At 34.6% G+C, this 18245-nt stretch overlaps 1 protein-coding gene across 1 annotated transcript; it reads right to left on the reverse strand.

Moving 5' to 3' along the window:
- Positions 1–12995: 12995 nt before the first annotated feature.
- LOC132039553 (uncharacterized) lies at positions 12996–17830 on the reverse strand. Its single transcript, XM_059430033.1, has 6 exons — positions 17682–17830; positions 15965–16298; positions 15388–15604; positions 14292–14829; positions 14111–14209; positions 12996–13567 (listed from the first exon to the last, which is right to left on the reverse strand). The coding sequence occupies exons 1-6, from the start codon at positions 17713–17715 to the stop codon at positions 13317–13319; spliced, it is 1473 nt and encodes a 490-aa protein (XP_059286016.1). The 5' UTR covers positions 17716–17830; the 3' UTR covers positions 12996–13316.
- Between the last annotated feature and the right edge of the window lie 415 nt (positions 17831–18245).

The following is an 18245-nucleotide window of genomic DNA, read 5'->3' on the forward strand; positions in this document are numbered from 1 at the left end:
TATATCATCATATATCAATATATTGCCGTGGAACGTACGGCCCGATCCATCACCCATATAGCCCGCGTGGGCATCCCGCGTCCGGGATGATATCATAAGATACCAGCTGATCAGGTGGCTATGCGTCTATAGCGCCTCACCTTTCCCCATGTCCCCTATATACATATACATATCATATATACATATATATAGTATACGTAGCATTTGAGAGCACAAATAAAAGTGCGCTTTATGTGAGTGACGTAGGTCGTAAACCTCCGAGTACATTATGGTGTCATCATCACCGTCGAGTCGCGCAATGGTCCATAATAAACCGAGGCCATATGTTATATAGCACACTCGTACATAAGCGAGGCCATATATTATATAGCACACTCAGTCACGTCATGAAATCATCTAGAACCTTAGACTTGAAAATCTCTAAGATTGGAGTCATCGTAAGGTTCTTCAGAAACTGTACACTTCTGGCATTTCTAGGGGTAAAATATTATGGATGTCATGTATGGAATCAAAACATAGGAATCATGCCTTTGAAAGAAAGGGGATAGCCTTACATACCTTTGTATCTCCTTAACGGTATCAACTAAGAGCTCTCCTTTCGGCTTATAATTCTACATACAAAAGAGGTTCGTATGAAGGTTAGATTGTTGAAGGTATCCTTATGCCTGAACTAAAGCGAACAAGGTTAACCAAAATTGGGCAACATTTCATTCGTTTCAACAACTTTCCCTCAAATAATAAAACAACTCCCAAACATCATAGCAACGCCCATAGTATCGTAACACATATATTCCTTTGGCTAAATGTTATTCAATTCCCAAATTCACTCCCAAAATCCTCCACAACCACAACTGTAATACATCATCATGCACATAGTACTTACTCAACATCATTAGTACCATTCATGACAAGATTATACTCGTATTATACCATGAATCATAACTCAACTACCTTTCAAACCAACATACCATTATTTGCATACTTAAGCTCATATTCCATACTTGTCTCTAATTCAAGTTCTTCAACTATTCAACACCATCATTAACATGAAATAATTGTAAAACTCACCTTTGGTCATGTAGAGATTATCTTTGAATGCAAGTACTCCACTTGAGAAGAATTTAACTCCAATACCAAAGAGATTCTCAACTTTTATCAACCCTAGGGAGCATCCACACCCTTGATTCTACCAACTTTGGATGTTTGATCTTTGATTTCCCTCCTTGAATATGTATTAATGTGATATGAAGAGGGTTCTAGAGGTTTTTGGAAGGTTAGAGAAGTGAGAAGTGAGAAAAAGAAGAGAGAACCGTGCATATATAAAAATGGAACTCGGACCCGACTCGAAATATATCCGTCCACTATACGGACCGTACAATTTATACTTTCCGTATATTGACTTATGTTTCCTCCAAAAAGTCACCCTTCACTGGAAGGGTTCTACGGTCAGGTATACGGGCCGTATAAAATATACGGTCCGTATATATGACCGTATAATCCCCAGTTTTTTCGAATTCGTTCTCATCGCTTCGTTTGGTCTCGAATCCTTATGGAACCTTCTTGGTACTTGTGTAACACCTCCTTAACTATTTAACGAACATTATAACTCGTCCTCAAGACCTTACTAAATATTCATTAGTTCGACACCCATGAAATCCTCCCAATCATAACTATACTCCATTTTCTTTGACGAACCTAGTTTTACCCCCTACGACTTAAAAATCTTATCGTACGTACATTCCTCCTAATCACCTTATGTAGTCGCGAGGGTCTCGTGTCCGACTTAACCGACGTCAGTCTATTCACGACGCAACGACATGAAATTGCCGAGGTGTAACATTATTCTTGTTGTTGTCTCACCTCATGATACTAGTTTCTTAAAACAGGACCTAGCGATGATGTATCCATAACATAATCGGAGGTTACCGGAAATTACATCACTCATATTATCTATTACACATCTCGTTATTTATGCTATTTTCTTTTTATGTATGATTACACCGTGCCTAGTTGGCGGCACACCACTAAGGCCGGGCGTAAGTCGGTGGCTATGATGATGATTACACCGATCTATATGGCGGCATTCTGACTAAGCGGCGGAGATGTTTCCCGGACGCGGGCTAGTAAAGATATATGACTCGAATAGCTTATTTATATATATATGTATACATGATATGATGTTTCCTTTTGTTAGCATGCATGATTCCGCCTTAAGAGGCAATTAGTTACAGGTTATCCCTTTACTTTATGTTCTCCTATTTCTTATTTATGTTGATATACATGCCTTACATATTCAGTACATTATTCGTAAATTTCGACGTCATTTTTACTTTTATCGACGTTGTGTTCATGCCCCATCACAGGTAGACGTGGATTCTTAGAGCCTATGGAATTATTTTCCACTTCAGTTGCTACTTTTTGGTATATTCTTTTGTGTATATATTGGGGCATGACGGGGTCCTATTCCGTCCTTATGATTACAGTGTTCCAGCTAGAGGCTCGAAGATACTTATGTGTGGGTATTAGATGTGATGTGACCTCTTCAGTGTATCTTCTGTACCTCATTTTTGTAGCCTTATGGGCCTATGTATATATACATGCTTTTGGGAGATACTTAGTGATCATTTCATAATAAGTATTACTTTGAGAAGCTATATTTGTTTAGGTTGGGTGTGATGGTTAGTATGATAAGTAGTGCTCGGTATCCAGCTCCGGGTACCTGACATGACCCTCTAGTTGTGTCGTGACATCCAGAGCACTAGACATAGTCAAGTTACCCTATTTGATCCTTGGCCGATCATCCATGACCCTCTTCTTATTCTTCCTCTTGATCTGCAAATCCATAGCCAAGAGCCTATGTTGGATCGTAAGACTCTCACTCAGGATAACTTTACAGTTTTTATAAATACCTTATTATCTTTCTTAAGGAGCAAATAATTGATCTAAGTCTTAGCTAACGCGTTACGGAAGGTTACCAGGTGCTCCTCCCTCTCCCGGAAACTCGAATTGGCTACCACCAACCCAGAAGCCCTCGCGAAGTCCAACAGTGAGACTCCTCCTTCGTTCCTGTCCCCGAACCCAAAACCTCCATGCACATCGTCATAACCCCTCATCGTCGACCCGATGTGTCCACTGAAATCCCCTCCTATGAATAGCTTCTCACTTAGTAGAATATCACACACCGCCTCTTCTAAACCTTCCCAGAAGTTCTTCTTTCCCTCCTCGGCCAAGCCTGCTCAAGCCTGCTTGTGGCGCATATTCACTAATAATGTTCAAAGTGAACCCGCCAATGACTAACTTTCGACATCATCCTATCATTTACCCTTCTAACCTCTACCTCTTGATCCCTTAGCTCTTCCGCAACTAAGATGCCTACCCCATTCCTCCTCCTCGAGACTCTTGAGAACCACAACTTATACCCGTCCACATCTTGCTCCTTAACTCCTACCCATCTGGATTCCTGGACACAAGCTATATTAATCCTCCTCTTCTTGAGAATCTTCACTAACTCTATGGACTTCCCCGATAAAGTCCCTATGTTCCAAGACTCTACTCTCAGCCTATGAGCCCCCTTGCCACCCCTAACCAGAGCCCCCATCCCCGACCGAGAAGATGACCTTACTCTACCATCGTTCACTAGAGCCACTACCAAAAATATACTCTAGACAGACCGTATAAACAAAAACCAGCAAATCTAAGCTAGTCAAAACGAAAGCACATGCACTAAAGGTAGGGAATTTAAAGGCAAGTAATAAGATAAAAATGATAATCAAGTTCCGTCGAACCAAAGGCAAGTTTCTAGAGTCAACGCTCAATAGGCAATGATGATAGATACACACAGAATGGCAAGTTGGCAAGTAATACTACAAAAATAAAAGAGAACGAGAATTAAAACTGGGGCAAGAAACAAGGAGATCCAAAACTGAACAAGCTAGTGCAGCATATATCAGTACAATAATAACAGGAACAGAGATTGACTAAGGGTATATACTAATGTACCAACAAACACAAATATTAATGGAACTAAAATAGCCGAACAGAAATACCAACAGCAATGTGAAGGAATCGGTGATAAAATAATCCCGGGATTATATTTGAAATGAATTTATCCTACGTTTGTTTGCGATAAAATGGTGGTATTAGTTATCCCGAGATTGTAGTGTTATTTTATCCCTGTAAGAGAGTGGAATAACTAATCCCGAAATAACTAATCCAGAAATAAATTATCCTGGGATAACTTATTTCCAACCAAACTACCCCTCTATATACTCCCATAGGCCATAACAGATATTGAAAGTTATTTTGATAATAGAAACATAAAATAATACTTTAAATTTGGAGTATTAATGTGTTTGAACTATTTTGAAATGCATTGGTCGATAGTTCTATATTGATTAAAATGGTTGGATTTTATATATTTTTGTTTATCTTTTGGCTTCAAATATTGCGTGTTTCGTCATTAATTTGTTGTTTAAAATACACTTTCCAGCTAAGAGTATATTTGGTGTGATATAAAATAATAAAGTGACTTTTCTGCTATAAAGAAAATTGACTTTGTTACACCATTTTTAATAGTTGAGTGTGTGTTTTGTTAGCAACGAAAAATGAGTTTACGATACAATTTTTAATAATTAAGTGACCATATAAGCAATCAACTCGTTTTGAAGATGATGGTTTTAAATGTCACTCGAACAACAATTTTTTGTATTTTCAAATTCGTAAATTTAATAAGAGCGACTACTGACTAGACATCTTTACTTGCAACCTAACATATTTTAAATAGCCAGAAAACTAAACAAAATAATCAGTTTAAAGACCGAAAAACAAGACTCACAATGCCAATTCTGCATTTTGAATTCTATGAAGATAGCTCATTTTCTTTTTTATTTCTTTTCAATGAATATCTACTAGTAACGTTGAGACAAGTTAATTCAAAACTATGTAGGCGTTTGGCCATGAAAACCAAATATTTTTCACTTTATTTGGAATTTTGAAGTTGGAGTTGAAGATGGAGTTGTGTTTGAAAGAATATTTGGTTGTATGAATGTATTAAAGTGAAAACAAGGTTTTTGGTGTTTTTTAAATTTCAAATACAACTTCAAGCTATATTTGAAATATTCATGGCCAAACGTTGATTTCCAAATAAAGTGAAATAAATTTCCGAAAAAAGTGAAAATTATCATGGCCAAACGGGTCCTATGTTTGTATTAAACTTTTAAAACCTCCTGCAGTTTAAATTATACATCTCAGCGACGAATAAATGGTATAAAATAGATGTTTAATTACCTAGTCACTTTCTTTTTTGTTCTTTTTCTATTGGCAAACTAGTCACCTTCTCCATGAAATTTATATTAAGGTCCTTAGATCCACCATATGCTGCTTTTCCTTAAAAGAAACTTTTTCTTATTCTCTTTGTTTTGTTGGGGTGTTTAAAGGTTTTAAATTTTTTCTAATTTGAATCTCAAGGACAGGATCTTACCCTATTCTTGAACTCTTGTCGAACTCTACCCTACTATCATTTTTTTGTATTTTGAAGAGGAAAAGAAAATCTCTCTACTTGCTACTAATAGTTTTTCTTTGAAATTGCTTGAACGGGCTGATCCTCCTATCCCTTTCATTTTAGCAACTTATTCTAAGATTTCCTCGCCAAGAGCTCACCGGCACGGTGGCAACCATATTGTGGGAGGGGGGGGGGGGTGTAAATAAGAGTACTACTTGTAATTGCATAACACATGACCTGGTTATGTATTACATCGTCAATGCATAAAATTTAAACTCGTATATAATATTATCTATACACATTGTTATTTATGTGACCTATTTTCTTTTTAGTCTATCCTCAAAAATGACACATTCGACATTTAAAAATAGTTTATCTATAAAAATTTCATTCTAATAATTTATTTTAAGCTCGGGTTCAACCTTTAAAGCATTAAACAAATTATATCTTAAAGTTGTGGGTTTATATACATGATTTGTTTCAATTAAATTTTAAAATTTATACTCCTGCAGTTTAAATTATACATCTCATCCTTCCTTGTTTATCATAAATGGTATAAAATAGAATACCCCCAACGTTTAATACACACTACCTAGGTCACTATTCTTTTTTTTCGCAGTAGTTCCTTTTTTCTATTGGCAGAGCTAATACACCTTCTCCATGAAATTTTATATTTGGACGCCAACTAGATCCCACCATGATGCTGCTAGATTTTGAACCTCCATTTTTAGAAATCTTTTTCACCCCATTTAATATCCATCTTTGTTGTCAAAATAATATCCATTATAAACGAAAATCTCAATTCCACATATGATCTTGTTCATTTCCACCATAAACTCAAGAAAAAAAAATGAAAATCAAGAAAGAAAAAGGAAAAATCTTAAGGATGAAAAACCTAATCTTGTTAAAGAAAATCTCTTGTCGAGCTCTACCCTACTAGTCATTTGAGTTGATTTGGGAGAAAATTAAACTCCATTTTGAAGAGGAAAAGAAAATCTCTCTAAATTTTGATTGTTTAATCAAATTAATATGAACTTTGTTCTATTTGGTGTTAAAGCTTCCTTTCACATTTGGGTTTGTTTGATTAGATTTGAGCAAGTTGGTGTGATTTTTTTTTCAACTCCTAATGAAATGATGATGATGATGATATAATGTTGATGAAGATGAAGGAGAATCACCGTTTTCGCATCCTTAATAAAAATGGAGTATGCAAAATTGATAGATTTTTTTTTTTTTTGAAAGGGGCGGGGGGGGGGGGGGGTAAAATGTTTAACACGACGTACTACATTATTTAATATTTGGGGGTTGGCCAGATACAAACATGAAAAAAAAGGCTATTTTGATATTTACATCGTGGGTAATAGGATAAAATGGCAAATTTAAACTCATATTTATCTATACACAAATATCTTTGATACATTCATTTTTTATGCGGTGCCCTTCAATTTCGTGTCTTAAATTTTCGTCATATTTAAGCGTCTTGAAATTACCTTATATTTCTTTTAATTTTGCCCTTTGTCTCTAACTTTCTTATCAAAAATGACACATTCGACATTTAAAAATAGTTTATCTATAAAAATTTCATTTACTGATCTAAGGCGGATTCATGATTTAAGCTCTATGAGTTTAACCTTTAAGGTTTTTAGCATTAAACAAATTATATTTTAAAGTTGTGGGTTTATATAAGTCTGCCCATAAGCATGATTTGTTTCATATTTTAATGGATCATTTTAATAAATTTTTTACATGGATCCGCATAAACTTTTGAATGAATTATCAAAGTAAGACCCGGCATGAATCTGCCCATAAGGCATAAGATCCGCATAACTTTGGTAATTCCTTAAAACCATATGCCGTTGGGCATAGCGAAATTTAAACTTCCTTGTTTTTTTTAAATGATGCGTTCGAACCTAACCTATGGGTTTTAGCAAGGGCAAAATAAAGATTTCAAATATGAGGGGCAAAATTTAAAGACCACCCCAAACGAAGGGCAATTCTGCGAATTGCCCTGATACATTTAGACCACAAATTTCAAAAGTTCATTTTTATTTTTTTATTTTGGTGCTAGTTCATACACCATCACATAAAGTGTGAGAGATGGAATTATTTTTTCACAATATTTTTGTAACCTAATTAAATTACTTCAATTTTTTTATTAAGTAAGTTATCGGGAAAAATCACCTATTATTGTAAGTCATTTTCCTTCAATAGTATAAACGAATTATTGAAAACAACCTCGCTATATCTCTCAAGGTAAGACCATACACTTGCTATCCTTTTCAGATCCCACTTGTGAGATATCAGTATATTATTGTTGTTGTATTATAAAGGAATTGTACAACACAAAAGTTAAACTCTTACATCGTTGCGGTGCCGGAGGAGCAACTCTTTTTTCAATCACCTGTTGAGTTGGCTTTGGGCGGCGTAATTAGTACTACACTAGAATTAATATTATTTAACTATGATTTAAGTGCCATTCTAATTGTTTTTCTGCAAAAAATAATTACTTTAGCAAAAATTACCACGAGCACATAGCTAATTACTAGCTAGGCACAATCTGAACTTTAGTCGGTTAAGCCGTTAAGGTGCATTTGTCCCAAAACAATTACTGTACTTATTTATTATTGTACTAAAAACTTACTGATTTATTTTTACGTCAGTTGAATTCTAGCTTAATCCAATTGTTTTGTGGCTTTTAATATCCTTAATCTTCGAGAAACAAGGCTTGGCTTTCAAGCTCCAAAAAAGGAAATAGTACAAAATAATCTGTTTACGATTCAAATAAAAGAATAATAATCGGCAAAGATTTCATGTGTTTAATAATGCCGATATACAGTCAAATCTCTCTATAAGAGTATCGTTTGTTCGGATATTTTTTTACTGGTATAGCGAAATACAGTTATAGAAAATATGCATATATTACTTTACTATTATATATAAGAGGGAATGCTTTTTCTGCATTCTCACAATAATTTCCCAAATTTTTAAAAACTTTTCATTAATTACTTTTATGTCCTAATTTTATTTATTTGGAATTTTTTTGTTTTTTGTTTTTAAAATCTACTTTTAAAAGTATCGAGTTTCCAGGACTTTTGTAATCCTTACAATAATTTTCAAATTTTTTAAAACTTTTTAATTAATTACTTTTAGGTCCTAATCTTATTTATTTATGTCAATTTTTTTGTTTTTGTTTTTAAAGTCTACTTTTCAAAAGCTATCAAACCTCCTACCTCATTTTTCACTCTTCTTTGATTTTCATCGATTGGTGCTCGATATCCGCATTTTAGAGGCAATTAATCCGTATAACAACTTATCGCGCCTATTCGGGGGAGCTAAAAGATTTTTTTTCCATATCCATGTTCGAACCCCTAATCCCTAATTAATAGCTTAATCCAATTGTTTTGTGGCTTTTAATATCCTTAATCTTCGAGAAACAAGGCTTGGCTTTCAAGCTCCAAAAAAGGAAATAGTACAAAATAATCGGTTTACGATTCAAATAAAAGAATAATAATCGGCAAAGATGTCATGTGTTTAATATGCCGATATCATACTACAAATTGTTAATCTATCTATAACACAGATTATTTTTTTAGTTAAAATTTTACCTTTTATAAATCAAATTATAGAAAATATGCATATAATATAACATAACATGAAAAGTCAGTTTTTTTTTTTTTTTTTTTTAAACAAAACTTGGTAGTTATAATGAAATATTGTTATAGATGATGACTACTCCATATTACAGCGAGCTCTAGTTGTATCTTAACATTTACAGATTTCCTGTAAAATAAATCATATAATTTTAAAAATATATGTAATTAGTCACAATATATTAGGGTTTCTTCAAGCATGTAAGTCTTAAATATACTTTTTTAAGTTTCTTTGGATAAATTATGTCCTAGTTGAGGCATATGCAGTCCACATAGCACGTGACCTTCGGCTGAGCACATTCACAGAAGCAAAAAACGAGCATTTTTATTAATATTTTCATAGAAATTAATAGCACTAATACATCCACTAAACTACTAATTAAAAATTCACACACCCCCCCCCCCCCCCCCCCCCCCCCCGGGCCCCTCTTGTTATTTCAGAATCATTCTGACTAATTAAGTCCAAACCAACAATACAGTCCTAGATATTAATTTATGTTCTTAATTCATCAGTTGTGTGGTTTACTATAGGAGTCATGACTACCTTCTTATGACTGGCAATTGATACGAAACAAAACGTATAACAAATAAAATAACATTCTATGTCTATTTGGAGAAAATATTTACCCGAAATGGCCCATATTTCTAATATTATCCGAAATGACTCTTTTATACATTATTATATAGTACATACTTTTATACAAGGTTGATACATCATTTCATAAAAGAAGTTGTGATAATGTCAGTATATCGTGCGATAAACACTGTTGCAGAAAAAGGTTGGCTATGCTGATGTAATAAAAAATATGACAACATAAATGTAATATTTTATGCTGGATTGTATATTGTTGAACTGTACATATAACTCATGCCGAACAGAAAGCTAAGCATTTTCAACCACTGTGCATATATATGTTGCATCTGATTGTGATGAAACGAATGTTGATAAATAAAGTTTTCAACGTGAAGTCCAATAAATTCCCGAGGGAAAAAAAGGAAATAAATTAATTTCTTCATTTTATTTTACATGTCGTAGTTAATTAGATATGAAATCTAAAAAAGTAAAAAGAAATTAATTTATAATTTTAAATTAAAAAATATAAAATATATCAAATATTTTTTGCATTTAGAGATCTTAAACACGTTCATCAAATACTTTATATATTTAAAGAGTTGATATTAAATATGAAACCTACTATATATTTTTTGGAACAGATTAAAAATTAAAAATGAAACCACTTACTAGTTACTCCGCTGGTTAGAACAAACTAAATAGCAAATTGCTCAACTTGTAATTAGTTTTCTCCTCGTAACTTGAATATGCAAATTTTATAATTATAACGGGTGAGTTTCTTGATTATTTTATGGATAATATTTTATACTTATAATGGGTAAGTTTCTCGATAAAATATATCGACATTATTGTCAAAGTTCCATTCTTGGGAAGTCCTATATTTAGCAAGGTTAATTCTTTAGTCAAGTCTGATAAAATTTTATAACATCTGTCTAATCAGCTTTTTTAGCTGGCTTCTCTTTCGACGAGGCGGTTTAAAGGAAATATTCATCATAACTCATTATAAACTCCACAATTACAACCTCAACTTTGTTTTAAAAATTGAAGAATGTCCATTGTTCAAAGTTGAAGGGAAGATTTGATTTTTAAGATAAAATTAGGGAGGGTAAATGATTTTCACCCTAAATGTAATTATAAACTCCACTTCACATGATCTTTTAAAGTTCAGTTCGAATTATTATTATGAAAAATTTAAGGCAAGAAAAAATACATTTGGCGCCAGTACTTGTATTAAATGAATGATTGCAAAAACACACTTTTATTACTTAATGTTATGGTTAGGCGATATGTTATCACTTAATGATATACTCGGCTTGATATAAGCAATAAATGTAAGAGAGTGTACTATAGTTTACACTATGAGATTACGATAAATTATAACAGGTAAATATTGTCTATAGTAATTCTAATTTGGTAGCCTGAAATATACTAGTAAATAACCTACTATATATAATTGGTTAATTAGATTCCATTGGCAACGTAAAAAATAATAATATATATATAACTTAAGCATTTTAAATTTTAGGCTTGAGGAACAATGCTGACAAATTTAGCGTTGAATATAATTACTTACCTCAGTCATCGTGACAAGCTTGAAATATTGTCTTTCCTTTATCGTTAGACGATAAATTACTTCTTCAGATTATAGTAAAACAGCACAAGTGGCGTAATTAGTTAAAGATGATCTGAGAAACATAAAAAGAGGTGTTAATTTGTAATTTAGCTAAATAACCTAATTCAAGGACTTCATAATTATAAATGGCAAGTTGCTATATTAATTACTTTCTTCAAAGTAGTGAGTGGCATATGCTGCAATTAATGGCTTGAACTTGATGAATCTTATCTGTATTAACTAATAATTAATCATTGATTAATTCCATTGGAACGTGTTAATCTTAGCTTCTCGGAATGAGCTGTCTGATAAATTTTTATATTAGCAAGTTGCTTGATTACTTTATTATATTTTTAAATAACTCCAAAGACAAAAATTGTACGAGAATGATATTATCTAATACTAACATGTTAATTAGTAATAATTAACTTAAACTAACTAGTATGTTCAACTTTTTAGTAATTAACTTAAACTTACACCTTCTTAGGGGGGACCCTTCCTTGAACCCCGCGTGAATCGGGAGATATTCGTGCATCAGACTGCTTTTTTTAAGGAAAAAAAAATTTAACTTCATCTATAGCGCCCGACGGAAAGACCATCTCCTCTTTTTTTCTTTTTTTTTATGACAAGGAACCCGAAGCCGCTACCCTTTGGGTGCGCACAGGATAAACCCCACTCCTGTAGAATAGTCCGCAAATTACACATGAGAGATAGTCCGCACTAGGCAAGTCCCATGCAACAAGCTCGACCCAGAAGGCAAAACCCCTACTGTGGAAGTCCCAGTAAACCTCCATTGTGGAAGTCCCATGCTCAACCAACTGAGCCACCCTTGCGGGTCTCCTCTATTTTAAGAAATAAAAGAATCTGATTTAGTTGTATGTTATTACATAGAACACCTAATTAGTCATCAATTATCACACTTAAAAGCTAATGTGTGAATCTAAGAAACTGACATTCTTATCCTAATTTGCCCTCTCATATATTGCATTTACATGAAAGATATTAACATATACTATCTGAGGGTGTTGTATAATTAAATAAAGGAAACACATCTACTGTAAATATTTGAACTGTTAAAGGATAGTATGAATTGCATTTTAATTTCATATCAGCATGTTATGCCTTGTGTTTGCTAGTTTTTTTTTTTTTTTTGATAATTATTGTGTTTAAGTCAGCTTGTGCGCACCTCGACTAGCTTCATGGGGTATCTACTATCTCCTGCTAGCATATGTATCGGTTTACTTTGTCCACTAAGGCTTGTCCCAATGAACACCTAATATTTTGTCTCTGCCGGAAATTGAACCCCAGACCTCATCTTATGTTTGCTAGATGATGACAAAGAGTGGAACAATTGCCTAGTAGAAGCTTCAACATGGGCATCTGGATTTCAATTGATGAGGCACTTATTTGTTATAATAGTGCTATACAATGAGGTGTTTGATGCCCGTCACAACTACAACAACAATAACTACGTCTCAATCTCAAACAAGTTGAGATCGACAATATGAATCTTCACTACATGTATAGTTTCCCCGTTTAAGCTCAATTATCCTGTATTATACATTTGAAGATATTGCTCTTCTGCAAAGGATGAGATTTCAGTCACCTCGGTACTGTCCGAGGAACAGATATTGAACGATACATTGGTTGTTCTTCGACTTGGTAGAACTGGGAAAATATTATTGTAGAAAGAAATCATAACTAAACTCCAATCAGAAGGTTATATTGTTCTTACAATAGCAAGTACTTCGGGAATAGCAGCTCCACTAGTACACAATTTATTGAACACGCATAGTATAACATAGATACATAATGCGCGAAATGCAGGTGAAAGATCCTAGTTTTAGCATAATAGAGAAGTACATGAATATTCAACAACAGATGCAACAATGAAAAAAAAAAAAAAAAATGGCCCTTCCAAATCTGTAAGCTCCTCTCTACATACGTCCTACTTTCATTATCTCCTCGAGTTGGATCAGCTTAGGTCACAGGTATTCTGGCGAGTGAGGCTTTTATTTTCTCTTCTGAAAATGTCAAATCAACTAAACTACCCTGTAAATACTTGTCATAAGATGATAAATCAAAATGGCCATGTCCACACATTGCCATGAGTATAACTTTTGATTCTCCTGTCTCTTTACATCTCAGAGCTTCCCTAATAGTGGCAGCTATTGCATGAGTCGGTTCTGGTGCCGGTATTAACCCCTCAGACCTCGCAAACTGAATAGCACCTGAAATGGCAATTATACAGTAAGCATAAATGCGGAGTTAGGATTTAGAGTTTATGGGTTATTGGATAAATTATTTATGCATGTTAAGTGTATCTTTAAACCCAAATATAGTGTCTGAGCTAAAACTACTACGTTATGCCAAACCCAAAAGTTGAACTGTAGCCCCGCCCTAAATAGGCGTTTGGACAATATTTGGTCGAAGAAAGAGTATTTGGAGGTTGAAGTTCTGTTAGAACATGAACTTCACTTGAAAAAAGAAATTGAAGATTTGTGAGCGAACATTTTAAATTGAAATACTCTTCAAACAAAGATTTCGACAATTCAGCTTGAAAAAAGAAATTGAAGATTTGTGAGTGAACATTTTAAATTGAAATACTCTTCAAACAAAGATTTCGACAATTCAGCAGTACTTCAACTACTGAACTAATGGTATAATATCTACGGCCAAATCTGACTCTGCAACATCAGAGCAATTTGTATTTTGATTCATATACTAAATGTCAAAATGGCGAAAGTGACTTGATGTGACCGTAGTAAAGATACCTTTGAAGCATTCAGTCTGAGGAATTGCTACTGCTTCCATGAATCCCAACTCATAGACGTGTGATATCAATGGCGCCATGCCATGGTAGCGGAGACCCCCTGAAAATGAATTCTTTAATAAGAAAAAAAAAAACCTGTAAAGGGCAAATAAATTTAACTATCCTACGCAACAAAGGCTTACCGGCATGAATTGGGTCCGGTATGAAGTCATGACCAAGTGTATGCATTTTCATTAAAGGAGTCATGCCTGCTGTGTCTCCATAATCATAAGCATATACACCTTTTGTCAACGAGGGGCAAGCTGCAGGTTCAACCGCTCTAATTAAAGGATTAATTTTCCCCTTAAGTTTCTCCCGGATAAATGGGAAAGCAAGTCCTGCAAAATTGGATCCGCCCCCTGTACAACCGATTAGCACATCTGGAGTCTCTCCAAAATCCTCCATCTGTTTTATACACTCCTCACCAATAACAGTCTGATGTAACAAAACATGATTAAGAACACTTCCCAAACAATACTTGGTGTCAGCATTCGTAGCTGCAACCTCCACGGCCTCTGAAATAGCTATACCTAGACTCCCCGGACTCGAAGGATCCATTTGTAGAATAGTCCGACCCGCCTCTGTAAGGTCAGAAGGAGAAGGATGCACCTTGGCACCCCAAGTTTGCATCATCATTCTACGATAAGGTTTCTGATCAAAAGAAGCTCGAACTTGCCATACCTGCATGAAGATAAGAAGATTCCAGATTAAGATATGACAATCATCCAGAAACAACACTTCCATTAGACATGAAATCAGGGGCGGAGCCAGGGGGAACACTACAAAATAAATCTGGAATTATCTATGAATTTCGCCGCTAAACTCGTAGCTAACAAAATTTTCTGATAATCCACTGCTAAGTGGGATTAACGATGGATTTTGTTGTTTAGCTACAAATTTGTCCATCGCTAGTTCTGAACCCCCTCACTGGAAAATTACATTGTATATATAAGGTTAAAATTATCTTATATAGATACAACAGATGTTGAATCCCCTTGACTTCTTCATATGTGTACTTTTTTATATTTTGAATCCCCTTTTGTAGAATTCCTGGCTTCGCCTCGGCATGAAACTGTCAAGGGTGATCGTTTTATATTTTCGGCCTTTTCCTGCCATTCTATTTCTTCCAAATTGAATCTGGTTGAGAATTTCTTTAACGTATAGGCGCCGCATTTTTTACATCATGCTAAGCCAACATTCAAACTGAAAATGAACTAGAAAACTATTAGGCACATTTACCTCGCAATTGAGATCAAATAAGCTGCAAGCAAATGACAACGCACTCCCCCATTGACCTGCCCCAGTCTCGGTGACTATATTTTTAACACCTGCCATTTTATTGTACCATCCCTGAGGAACAGCACTGTTGGGCTTGTGCGACCCTGCTGGGCTACCGCCTTCATACTTGTAATATATTCGTGCAGGTGTATCAAGCAGTTTCTCCAACCTCTTTGCTCTAAATGTTACCACATGTTAACAAATTTTCCTGATATGTGAAAGTTGGAGTGTTGATTTCTCAGACGGTCACTAATGGTAATTATCTCAGAAAGTCTCTTTTCTTTGTTTTGTAACAGAAAAGTCACCCTATTGTCATTTCACCTATAAAGTCACTCAACCAATTCAGGTGATATTTCCAACAGATATTGCTGATATGGAATTTTTTTTAAAGCCAAACTTCAAAATAATAAATAGCTATCCGTTTTATTAGAAAAGTGACTCTCTGAGATAATTACCATTAGTTGAGTGACCTTTTGAGAAATCAACTCGTGAAAGTTGATACCCCAATAAGAACACTCCTAAGAAACAGAATACGAACCTAATCAAAGGGGTTGGGCGCCAAAGGCTGTAGACATCTAAAACTTCTTCCGGTATATCAATAAACTGGTCGACGCTTGCCTCCTGCTTAATCAACTCATCACAGAAAAGAGGAGATAAATCCTCAGGTTTGATAGGTTCAAAAGTCTTGGGATGCAAAGGTGGAGGGGGTTTGATTGGAAGGTCTGCAACTAGATTGTACCACTGACGAGGGACTTCAATGGAAGTCGAACGAGTACTTAGAGCTGCCTTTGCCCTTGCTCTACAACTAAAAGAAAGATTCAATTGACTTGGCTTTGTTTTAATCTCAAGATACTTTGTCCCATAAGCATCACCTGGAAAGCAAGATATAATTAGATACAGACCATTTGAAGTACTAAAACTGGAGAGGCAAAGATTTTCACAATCACTTCTAAAAAGCAGCCTAGCCTAACACAATCACTTCTCCATAATATTTTTCTATGTTTGTATTTAGGGGCGAGGAGACGCTATTTAGCAAATCCTTTTGACTGGAAATATGTCTCCTTCAAATCCATTTAGTCCACACTATAAACAGCGTAGTTAACGGCTCACTTCAGAAGCGCTCAAGCCCTGAAGCTCAGAAAAGCTCGGGGGGGGGGCGCACTTCGTCTTGCTTAAGCCGCGCCTCAGTGTAGGCAACGCACTAAGGTGTGCGCCTCATTGCCCATAAGTCCTATCCTGAATAGCAAGGTACTAAACAGTAAATATCATAGGCAAAGAGACATAATTGTTAAAGAGAACATTATGAAAGATTTTGCTACTTTTTTTCCTGCATTACATATATATTCTTACTTTCTTCTTAATTCCGCCTTTTTATAATAAAGACCACACTTTAATTGCGCTTAAATCCCCAATAGACCTGGAGGGCTTTTTATAGCTTTTTGCCTTTGACAACATTGACTGTAAAGGGTCGTTTGGTAGGATATATTAGCTTTAATATTAATAATCCATTGTTTGGTAGTGTTTTTCAACCTATGTATAAATACATGTATTAGTTGTACACCCTATTCAATACTATTCTAATACATAGCAAACCATATAATTAGCAATACAAGAGTCGTTAATACATGGATAAGCATGGTTAAAGACAAAACCGCCCTTAATACACCAAACCAAACAGTGGATAAGAGATAATCTCAGCATAACTAATCTCAGCATTACTAATCCCAGCATTACTAATATAGCCTATTCAATACTATTCTTACACACTCTACCAAACGACCACTAAAGCTAATCATCCAATGCACCCCCACCCTTACAGGAGGGACCAGCCAGAACTACTGGTCCTGGTAGGATCAAAATGTAGTGAACAAAATTGACTTCTTGGTTTTCTAAACAATTCAGATTTACTAAAACAACTGATATTCAGAACCAGATGGAGTTAAGGTCCATGAACTGGACCACTTCACATATCAAACTGCTGATTCATTAATCTTATGACCTATTTGCAAATGAGCCCGAAAAGTCAACCAACCTTTAAGCAAATTACCTTCTGATCTGAAAATGAACCCCAAAAGTCAACCAACCTTTAAACAACAGGATTAGCTAAATCAATAACAAGAATCATTTCCCACAAGGAATCTAAGAGACACCCAAAACAGAACACTAAGAAAAAGAGCAGAGTAGCTAAAAGAAAATCAAGAACAGCAAAATAAAGAACCAATGTAAAGAACAATTTCATAGACTAAAAAAATGACCTTTTGCATACAGATTTGGGAGGGTTAGTGCCATCTTTGCAGAACCCTTGTGGTGATTTGCTTGTAGAAATCGGATAAGAGTAAACACTGGTACCGCTAGTAGTTGCTAGTTTTAGTAATACTGTACTAAGTATTTATTGACTTCATAAAAAAAATTACCATAGTACTATTTAATTACTACAACTACATAAAAAATAAAAAGGAGTATAGTACAGTAGTATTTAATTGTATGGGTTTCTGGGTACAGTACTGATGCCGTTGACGATATGGCAATCTGGTATGTCCTTGTCTTAGAAACGTTTTAGGAAACAAAAGGTTGTCTTTTCTTCCTCTTTTTTTTGTCAAACATGATGTATCAAACTTTTGTCTTGATTCAATAAAAGTGATCTTCTTTACCTGAACATAAATTGAGTTCTTTTCTCCAATCATGCATATACACCTGACGAATTTAAAATTCAAAATTTATTGGTTCTTATAGTTATCTCAAGTTAGTATAGAATAATAATCGAGTTCATAGTTAAATTTCTATAGATGTTTCATAATTTTATTAATATATATATATAA

This window comes from Lycium ferocissimum, chromosome 12 (genome assembly GCF_029784015.1).
Source record: "Lycium ferocissimum isolate CSIRO_LF1 chromosome 12, AGI_CSIRO_Lferr_CH_V1, whole genome shotgun sequence".
Taxonomy (NCBI): Eukaryota; Viridiplantae; Streptophyta; class Magnoliopsida; order Solanales; family Solanaceae; genus Lycium; species Lycium ferocissimum.